This window comes from Cornus florida, unplaced genomic scaffold (assembly GCF_030987335.1).
Source record: "Cornus florida cultivar Cherokee Brave unplaced genomic scaffold, ASM3098733v1 CherokeeBrave_3.0.0_Hap2_Chr04, whole genome shotgun sequence".
NCBI classification, from domain to species: domain Eukaryota; kingdom Viridiplantae; phylum Streptophyta; class Magnoliopsida; order Cornales; family Cornaceae; genus Cornus; species Cornus florida.
In genome coordinates this window covers 91,098,535-91,109,750 of record NW_026775574.1, presented here as the reverse complement: position 1 = coordinate 91,109,750, position 11,216 = coordinate 91,098,535, and the positions used below count along the sequence as shown (strand labels likewise).

The 11,216-nt window shown below is 33.3% G+C and overlaps 1 protein-coding gene across 1 annotated transcript; it reads left to right on the top strand.

The window, feature by feature from the left end:
* The first annotated feature begins 8,956 nt into the window (after window positions 1-8,956).
* On the top strand, window positions 8,957-10,082 carry LOC132302320 (uncharacterized). Its single transcript, XM_059799156.1, has one exon. It carries the CDS (start codon window positions 8,997-8,999, stop codon window positions 9,876-9,878), a length of 882 nt encoding a protein of 293 aa, XP_059655139.1. The 5' UTR covers window positions 8,957-8,996; the 3' UTR covers window positions 9,879-10,082.
* Window positions 10,083-11,216: the final 1,134 nt, after the last annotated feature.

Genomic DNA, 11,216 nt, shown 5'->3' with positions numbered 1-11,216 from the left:
ACGAGAGGGAGTAGCCTTGAATAACAACAATATATAGTGGGATATAATTAGAAAGTGAGTAGTGACATTTTTACGATTTTCACAAAAAAGGACATTTTTAAAAATTTTGCAAAATTTATAAGTAATTTTGTTAAAAAATAAATAAATAATAATTTAATGGGAGCAGTCGCCCCCACAAAATTTATAAGTAACTTCGTTAAAAAAATAATAAATAATAATTTAATGGGAGCAACCGCTCCCTCTAAGTCGTCCGGGACTATCTTTAGATCTATAATTTAGAGCATTTCCAATGGCCTCTCAAATGGGTTCTCAAACTCAAAATATAGCAGGTTGATGAAAATAAGGCACTCCAAAAAACTCTCAAAAGACCTCTCATAGTTTGAAATTCTCAAATATATTTTCAAATATAACAGCTCTCAAATGGCCTCTCAAACTCAAAATATAGCAAGTGGATGAAAATAGGCACTCCAATGGGCTCTCTCAAAAGACCTCTCATATTTTGAGATTGTCAAAAGTTACTAAAACGAAATTAAGGCACTTCAATGGGCTCTCAAACCATCTCCAATGCAAAATGTCATTTTTGCATGGCAAATCTATATTTTGAGAAGAGTTACAGTGTCAAAATGTTATATTTTAACAATTCTGTTCCAATGGTCCATTTCATTCAAAATGCTATTTTTTGACATAATAACCATTATTTTTCAACTACCATTCCCAACTACAATTTTCAGCTTTTTTTTTTTTTTTTTTTTTTTGAGTGTTTGTATTTTATTTAGTTTATTTGCCTTATTAAAAATAAATAAATAAATAAATAAAACACACACACACACATATATATATATACACAAGCACAACAAACATATATATACACACACATATATATATACACACAAAAGACATATATATATATATATACACACAACACTGACATATATATATATATATACACACAAGCACAACTGACATATATATATATATACACAAGCACAACACTAAATTGGCAGCCCAACACCAAATTGGCAGCCCATGCAAGAGAGAAGGAAGAAAGCAATAGCATATATGGCAATAGTTATATGTTGTGTTATATTTGCCACAATATTTGACAAAGTTATATTTTGGCAGCACATTTGGCATACCATTAGAGAGATCATTTTAAACTCACATGCTATATTTTAAAAATAACAACCCAAATAGCATCCCATTGGAGTTGTTCAAACACATGGAATGGTTTTTGTATTAAAAAATAGTATTTTGAATTAAATACACTATTAGAGTATAATTGCAAAAATATAACATTTTGATACTGTAATTCCTCTCAAAATATAAATTTAACATGAAAATATAACATTTACCATTAGAGATGCTCTTACATATCCAAACCAATCTAAATCTACTATTTGGTTTTTTCTCATTGTAATTGTTACTTTGATTTTTTTTCATATGCACTTTTATTAGAGACACTATCTTAACATTATTATTTATATCCTTAATTTTTCATTCACATGTTCATCCGTAACCCAGTCATCTATCTCAATATTCTCATTTCTATTATGTAAAGGCGTAGTTCATAACTTAAATAAGTAAACATGCATAATTAACAATTTCAAATTTTGCGACAAACATTGGAAAGAAATATCTACTCAGTTTAACATATATGAAATGAAACTCAAAACATATTTATGAAAACATGCAACCAAATCCAGTTCTAAAAACAAAACTGGCTTGACATGCCTCTACATGTGGCGTTGGTACGCACATCAACACGTGGCAGAAAACCTAATTCTGCTTTCCAACATCAGCTAAGGTCAAATCACATTTTGAACATCCTTATCAATTTAAAATTAATTTGGATGCATTCATTGCTTTGACATGTTCAAATCTCATTGGATGGTGATCATTCAATTACGGAGGATAATAGTTCCTAGCTACTTCCTTTACTCTTTGACACTCTCAAGTCTCAACCAAGTTTTAAATTAAATGGAGGTTGCTCTTTGTACTTTTGTTCTCAATGTGTGATAAAATCTTTTAAACATTAAAAGGTCCAAAACTTTCAATGTATTAATACAACTATTAAAAAATAATTTTGACAACTAAGAAAATTAATACAAAAATGCATATACGACATATCCAAATACCTAACAGCGTAGATGTCTCAATAGTCTAGTAAGTTAGTGCCTCTGATGAATTTTGGAGTGACTGATTCCAATTCTCTACATCTGCTAATCTAACTTCTAACATATCTTGTCTTGTTAAAAATAAATAAATAAAAGAAGAAAAAGGACCTGACAATAATTCCTTTACCGAGATAATTAGTATATCAATCATATATAAGATTTTTATCGTACTAAAAATAAGAGTTCTTAATTTAGTTCAATTTTCCTATAACCTTTAACATATCAGTCAAGTGAAGTCCTTGTTTATAAGGCAATAACCTAGTTTGTGAGCAGGGACGGAGCTAGGAAATTGTGTGAGAGGGGGCGATAGTGTAATTTTTTTGTAATTTTAGTGGGGACGGTTGTGAAATTTTATAAGTATATATATCAAAATAAATAAAATAGTAGGGTATATTACTAAAAGTAAAAAAAATTCAGTAGGGGCAATTACCCCCATTGACTTATACATAGATCTGTCCCTATATATATATATATATATATATATATATATATATATATCTTTTGTTTCAAGAGTCAACAAGAGGCATCTTACTAGCTAGACTAGAAGTCTTTGGCCATGATTACAAATATTTGAAATTTACCTTGTAATTAATCACAAGTTTGAAGGGGATTCTGCATTAAATTTTAACTTTTTTTTCTATTGACAAGAAATTGAAGCCCCACTCATTTGTGCTAATGAGACTCAAACCCTTACCTTCTACTTTTAAAGGCAGAGAAGATACTACTAAATTAGACAACTTTTTAGTTATTTTTCTAGGAACACTCAATTTTTTTATTTAATTTAATTATCATTTTGTGAACTCACGACTTCGGGATATCGATCATGTTGTGCACAAAAACAGCACGAGATTCGATTCAAAACTGATTTGGCGCACAACACAAAACTCGGCACGGATTGCAAGGAGTTTGATAAGAGATTAACATTGGGTTCCATGTTCATGCACCAAATTGACAAAGACCATGTTGATATTCTCTTCCAACTACACCCGTCCCTTTTTTCAAATCCCAAACGTGGATCCAAAAGTATCGATTTTGTATAGGCTCTTTTTTAAAAATATAAAATTAAGTAAGTAATCACATGCACATTTCTTCATATCTTGACTCAAACACCTTAACTTTTCTTTTTTTTTTGAAAAAAAAGTCTACTGGGGAGATTTTTTTAGACCGAAAAATTTATATTCATTGGGCTACTACACCCTGTGATATGTAGGACTCCTTTTAACTCTTAAAACTTCCAAAGCTAACCTAGAAACACGAGAGGCCAAGGGTTGGTTTTAGCTCTTTTCACTTTTCAACAGATCACAACCTAATGCCAACATTAAAATAGATTAATAAATAAAGATCTAGAAGCCTGATCTTTTATAGTTATGGATCTCCATGACGTTTTCAAACACCATTGGTTAATGTAATTAAAAATATATATTAATGAAATCCTACTTTTGGAAATGAAATCCATACGAGTCCCAAGTTCCCAACTATAGTAAGCATTCTGTTACAGAATGATATATAACTAAAAAAAAAAAAAAAGCACTTGAAGATTGTGATTTCTCACCTTCCTCTACTAGTGTTGTTTGGATTCTTTAACAACAAATGAAGCAATAAAAAAAGGTTGGTACGTATTGAATATTGATTATATTTATAAGAGAAGCTTCTACAATTGTTGAGTCTCCCCACTAAGCTTTTGTGGATCTCTCTTTGATCTTGTTAGATAGATCTAGATTTTTCAAGATATTATGATCCATGCATGCATGATAATTTTCATATTACATACATACGTGTGTACTGTAAACATATATATATATATATATATATATATATATATATATATATATTTCAAACTTCCCGGAAAAATAAATAAGGTAAAGTCACCGCTGGGTTTTGCCCCAATAATTTTCTTTTATTGTTTATTTTTGACAAAGAAACATTCCCGCGTCACTATAAAAACTTGAACCTTCAAATTTGAAAGGCTATGAAATACTACCACCACTAAGTTATACAACTTTTGGTGTTTACAAACATTCAACTTGGTCAGAGGTTTTAACTAAAAAAAAAAAAAAACTTGGTCAGAGGTGGTATCACATTGTCTCTGTCTGATATAACTGGTATCCCTTCGATTTTATTTTTTATTTTTTCTTTTTGGAATAAATGAATAATTTGCATGAATGATTTTGACAAGATCATGTTTAAGATGTACTCCTCTGTCCCACCAAAAAAAAAAATCTTTTTTTTAACCTAACTTTTTAATTGTGTAACTTTTAATATATATTTTTATTATAGTAATAGGGAATGAATTTTCAAATACATTCTTCTATACTGATCCCACATAATTTAATTGTTTTTATAATTTGAAGATAATGGGGGTAAATTAGAATATTAAAAAATTAGTACGTTAAAATTTGAATTGGCCAGGATAATTACTTTGGGACAACTAAAATTAAAAGGTGAATAATTTTTTTATGAGATGGAGGGAATAATTAAAATGGCAACAAGGATTAGCATGGTACCAAAGTCGTAACATCCAATATCACAAGTACCATTTTGCTTCTACAGTAACAGTCTATGCTAACGTTATCATACCTGAATAACAAGTCTTTCTATTCATAGAAATATTGTTTTAATTAAATTTATATTATTGGCTATATGTCAAAAAATTTCATTAAATGTTTAGAATCGTGTTTTTCTTTCTTACAGACCTTACTTATTGTCAAATTGTATAACACCCACATCTTTAAATTATCCTGATAGAATATTGGTAGAAATGATTCATGAGAATATTAATTTTAGATATCTTCATCAATATATTTTTCATGAATATATTCATGGAGTGTCCACTTGGATTTGTCGTTCGATTGGGTGGAGTTAAGGATTTGTAAATTGAAAAAATACATCACGATCACAACAGTAGTTTTGCCAAATTTTATTGTAGAATTCTTATTTTTTCCAATCAAAATATAATCACTCATTGTTCACTTTTTCCCAAATCCCAATCGTGTTTTGGCCTTGTACACAAAATTAATTGAGAATATAATAAAATAAGTGTAGTGCTTTGAATTTTATGTGGTAGATACTATTGGCGGAAGTATATGTATCCTTGTATTGTTTGTTATTTAATTCTTTAATATTTTATTATTATTATTATTATTATTTATCAATAACCTCGAAGTTCCGACCAATTAAAAAGAATCATTTTCAATTTTTTTTTCTTTTTTTAGATTGATTATGCTGAAACCGAGTATTTTATTCTAAAAATACGATTATCATTATTTAATAATTTTATGTGTAAGCAATTACAGTTGTTCATGTTTATCCACTAGGGATGCGTTTTTGACCAAAATATTGAGTCTATATAACATGGTTGAGGTATAAATATCAATGTCGTTCATTGGTCCCGAACCATACAGATGGAATGCAATGAAGTAAAGAAAAAGATACAAGCAGTATTTAGACATTTTTACCCCTGTTTCTTCGCTTAGCATGTTTCGTTGAACGACGTCTAGTGACGCTATTGACCTCCAGCGAACCACAGATATCCTAAGACTTGCTATTTCAAACCAGGCAACCTAATGCCCTCCTTTTGGTAAGTTGGGCAAATGTCATTATCCATAAAATCAAACACCCAACTTTCCTAGATTTGAACACATATCCGTCAACACTTAAATAACTTTTTCTCCAATTCTCATTTCCAAACCACACACACACATATATATATATATAGACACACACACACACACACATTAAACATTTTTATAATTTACTTCCAGTCACATGTAATGTAATCCATCCTTCCCACAAACACGGGATTGTTGAGTAATACTATTAAGGTCCATTCGTCTTCTTGTTTGTATAAATATTAAGCTTTATATCTAACATTTTAAAAAAATTGTAGGAGAATTTTACCATCAAAGTTACGTACCAAAATTCTTTTTACTTTAAATCACACCAATTTGTTATAACTTTGATCATATCATTGTATTGTAAGATGATTGAGTTTTTATCATAACACCATTTTAATATTAACTACAGGATGATATAATTTATAGGATAAATTACACTGACACCGCCTGAGGTTTTGGTCAACGCCATTCAGCGGTTGGTCAACGACATTATTTACATTGACACCCCCTCAGATTTTAAAGGACATAAATGCTCCTAAATTTTTAATTCAATTTTATAAATATATATATATATATATATATATATATATATATATATCAAGCATGTTAAATGACAAAAATAACCCCCCTGATGGTTCGTTTGGTTAGTAAGAACTAGCTAGAAATGAAAAGAAAAGGAAAAAATTTAAAATTTGTATGCGTTTGGTTAGATGGAAAGTGAAAACTTTGGTAAAAGTAAGATTCTCGCATGTTGTGAGTTTTTCCTAAAAAAAATTTCGTACAAAACACACGAAAATTTGCTTTCTCGCAAAACTTAACAACTTTGTATCTTTGTTTCTCTTGTGCCCTTGTCAGTTGTTTCTCCCCTCACTCTTCTCCACTTTCTCCTTGTTTTTCTCTGCTCTTCAATTCCTTCACAAACTTCACGCAAAGGTAGATTTTCTTCTGTAAATTGATATAATCCTTATCTAATTATTTATATATCTATATATGCATATAAAATTAATTTTTTATTTCAATTATTTTGGGTTCCATAATTAATAATGATTGAGATTGAGTGGTATACATACACGTTTTTTAGTTTATTGAAAAATTAGGATTAGTGTTGGTGTTGTAGGCTATTAGAATTATTAATTTGATTGGAAACTTACAACCTCGAGATTTGAGTTTTATAATTATTGTGTTTGTAAGATACAATTTACATATTAATAGAAATAATTATATTATATTATTATTTTTAATAATAATTATAAACAATTAGGTATAAGGTGATTCAAAAATAAAAGATCATGAATTCAAGTGAATGTAGATATATACACACACAATTATATAAAGAAGAATGCAAAAAATTGAATTATGATATCACAATCTATTTCATATTTCACTATTTTTTGCTAAAATAAATAATTAAGTATAAATACTATTCCTCTAACACAAATTTATTATTTTTATACTATTTAAAATTATAAGGGTATTTTCGGTAAGTGGAATTATTTTCTTTTCCTTTTCATGCTATCCAAATTACCAAAATAAAATTTTCTCACAACTTTCTTCAAAAAATTTACTGTTAATCAAATACATGTTGGAAACTTGATTTTATTTTCTTTCACTTTCACTTTCCATCAAAATTTTCCGTCTAACCAAATGGACGAGTGCTCAAGGTAGTGGCTAAGTTCTACAATGAGAAAAAAATAAATAAATAAAAATAAAAATAAAAAAAAATAAAAATTTCCCCCTCCAACACTAGAAAAGATGATGAGGGAGAAAGAGAGCCGCCACGAACCATCATCACCACCTACACCGTCGTTGCCACTAAGCACCATTATTGCCACCATCGGTCGCCCCTTTTTCTCCCCACTCATCATCGCAACATCCACCCCACAACCATACCTATATCATCGTCGACCTGTTCTCACCACTAACCACCATTGCCTTCGCCATCATCACCACCACCCATCATCGGTAACTCCACCACTGTCCACCCCTTGCTTTCTCTCTCTCCACTCACCACCGTAACATCCACCCCACAAGCACCATCGCCACCTCAACCACCGCATAAAAGCCCTAGCAATTAAGAAAAAAATAGGCCGTGACGACACTACCCCCAGCAATAAGCATCACCGCCGTTGAGCTATTGCTCTGCCACCTCGTGAGGCCAAGATTCAATCCGCTGCTACCACCCCCAACGAGAAACCCCAAATCAAACCCAATTCGATTGCATACCCTCAATCTGAAACCCATATATACATACACACACCACCACCCCCCACCACTTCTACCACCACCATCTACACATGTATTTGATTATGCATAATCCAACTAAATTGTTCAATTTGGGGAGAGAGAGAGCCGCCATGAACCAAATTCATCACTGCCGCCAACCACTACATGTATATATATAGTCACATATATAATATATAGTTATATATACGTTAGAAAGGGCATTCAGGTAATTTCATGGCTTACAAATAATTGTTGACTAGTCAAAGGATATTTAGGTCTTTTTCTACGCACGAAAGGGTGTGGATGTATGATTTTGAAACTATCAATGTAAACAAAATCGTTGACCAATTACTAAGTAACGTTGGCCAAAATATCAAGAAATGTTCATGCAATTAAGCCTAATTTATAAAGTTATAGTTTACACGAAAAATGTACTAATATTGGACGTTTCACAATACTCGATCAGAGGATCCGGATTCACATCAGAAAGAGAGTTTTATCTTGATGAGGTCATATACCTTGACATATCTTATCATCAACCGTCCACGTGGCGCAATCTTGTCCCAAGTCTAGGGCTTCATTGCTATCCAGAATACGATTGGATGACGTAGTCGTCTTCTGGAAACCCCACCACCTCCTCAGAATACTTTCACGAAAAAACTGTACACGACTCACGAGGTCTGAAACCCTACGTGTCCCACTTTGGCTACAGTACTAGACACTCATCACGTTCCCATTGGTCGAGCCTCTGGGCCAATCACAGCGCTCCTCTATTCGTTCCTGTCACATGGGCCACCACCTCCTCGGTGCCACGTCTCACTTCCCACCAATCAACTCTCTGTGCTGTTAGATCCTCTGTTGGCACACGTGTTAGGTTCTCACACGCGTCGCACATTCAAGCTCCTATTTATCGACATGGCTCACTCCTCTCTAGTTCTGCATTTAGTGCATTTTCTAGAGAGAGAGAGTTTAGAGAGAGAAAGTGATGGACGGAAGAGGAGGGTGCTGTATCGCGCGGTGCGCCGGTGGTGGTGGTGCTGCTGCGTACGATATGTCAAAGGTCGACCGTATAATGCTTAGATTCCGACCGATCGCGCCAAAACCAGCCACCAGTGGGTCAGTTTCCGGCGGTTCTCCGCCGGGGAACAACGAAGTGTACGTCAGAAGTGGACGATGCAAGAGAAGGTACGTCAAAGATTCTAACAACAGAAGGTCTTATCATAACAGAAAAAGAAAGGCGTCTTCGGAGGAAACTGACAAAACCACCAGCGGTGGGTCAGATTCCAGCGGCGACACGGTGGTGACACTGCCGTTGTCGCCGGAGATTCCGGACCGGAAAGTATCTCCGGCGAGGAAAAGTGGACCGATGTGGTTGAGCTTTAACAATCACGGGGTTATGGATGATGATGATAATGATAATGATGATCGTGTGGTGGTGGGAAAGGGTTTAGATCGGACGGCGGTGGTGGCGCCGCGGCCGGTGAGGGTGGTGGGGACGGTGGTGACGGTGGAGTGCGTGACGGACACGTGGGTGGAAGGGGATGGGCTGGGGTGTACGGACGAGGAGAGGATGATGAATCTGGAGAGGGACACGTGTCCGGGGTTTGTATCGGACGGTTTGGATCTGGTGGGGTGGGCCAATGGGGCGTACAAGGATATGGTGGGCCAGGGTGGTGGTGGAGAGGCGGTGGTGGTGTGGTTGGTGATGAAAGAGAGAGTGCCGGTGGGATTCCCTGCGTTCACGTGCAGGGTGAGGCTGCAGATGGAGAAGAGATCACTGACGTTGCCGTGTGATGTGTGGAGGATGGACGGTGGAGGTTGTGCATGGAGGTTGGACGTCAAGGCTGCGCTGAGTTTGGGTCGGTAGAATATAAGTAGTTATCTAAAAAAACCTAATCAGAACCGTCCACGTCTTAGATCTAGATGATCAACAGCCTTAAAATTGTGAATATTTTTGCTGTTTGTGGCCTTTTAGCTGGCTCTCCCTACGCATATCGATATGTGTGTTGGTGTTTATTTATACATTTTGTTCAGATGCAAATTTGACAGTAATCATGTTATCTTTCTTCCCCATGTGTGTAGTTAATTGGTTCTCTTATATTTTGTGTTTCTTTTCCCGTACGAACTGTGAAGTCTGTGATTTTCCTGCGTGTTTGTGATATATATATATATATATATATAATTATGTGTGTGTGTGTGTGTGAGAGAGATAGGGGAAAGGAAGGGAAGAACCTGGTTCAATAGAAGAAATTACAGCTATTATGATGGTACCCATACCATTAATTCGATCAGAATGATAAATCGATAGGATGTGGCATATACTGGACAGGTGGGTTAGTAGAATTGGATGCTTAGAGTTTGGTAAGTTTTGGAGTCTTTGTGTCACGGTATTAATCAAAATATTGATGAAGATATGAAAAGTATGGTTTATTTGTGTAAATTATCTTACCAGTCTTATTTACATTTTTGCGCACGTGGATGACATTATATTCATGAAAAATGAAATTTTGAGCAAGTTTGCACTAAGTCACATAAAGTGATAATAGAAGCTAAGCATGAGATATTTACACCTGTTAAAAAAGATTGTGTGACTTAAGATTTGCATAATGAATTAAAGATATTTATATGCACAAAAATGATAATTCAACGTACAAAAGTGATAATAATAGCAAGATAGGAACTTCTGTGTCCAAGTTAATATTTTGATCAGCTACTTTTTTTTTTTTTTTCTTTTGGTTCTTTTTTTTAAATTATCACATAATATATATATATATTTTTTCCAGATACAAATTTATATAAATTGAGAATATTTGGGATATTGTTTTATTTTATTTTTCGGCAGTTGGTCCTTTTTTGTTCCATCATCTTTTGACTGCATACTCATTTGCAATTTTTTTAATTTTTTTTTATTTTTTGAAATGTATTATATATATGCAAACTTGGTTGTATAAGAATTTTATAATAGGAATTAAATTAGCTTCTAAAGATATTTTTGACAGAAAGTGTCAAATCCGATAATACTGTACATTTTACCGAGGCTTAAATTAAACAAGGTTGTGTTCTTGTTTTCGTTTTCTATTAATTTTGGTATTAGTTTTACACTAGTTTTTAACAAAATGGCTCACAAAATGGTCCTCATAACTGGATTAAGTGAACAGATCTAACGAGGCTTACTCTCTGATACATTCATAGAGGATATATACTG

Coding starts and splice junctions, on each gene's coding strand:
- LOC132302320 (XM_059799156.1), top strand. CDS start 8,997: ATGGACGGAAGAGGAGGGTGCTGTATCGCGCGGTGCGCCGGTGGTGGT.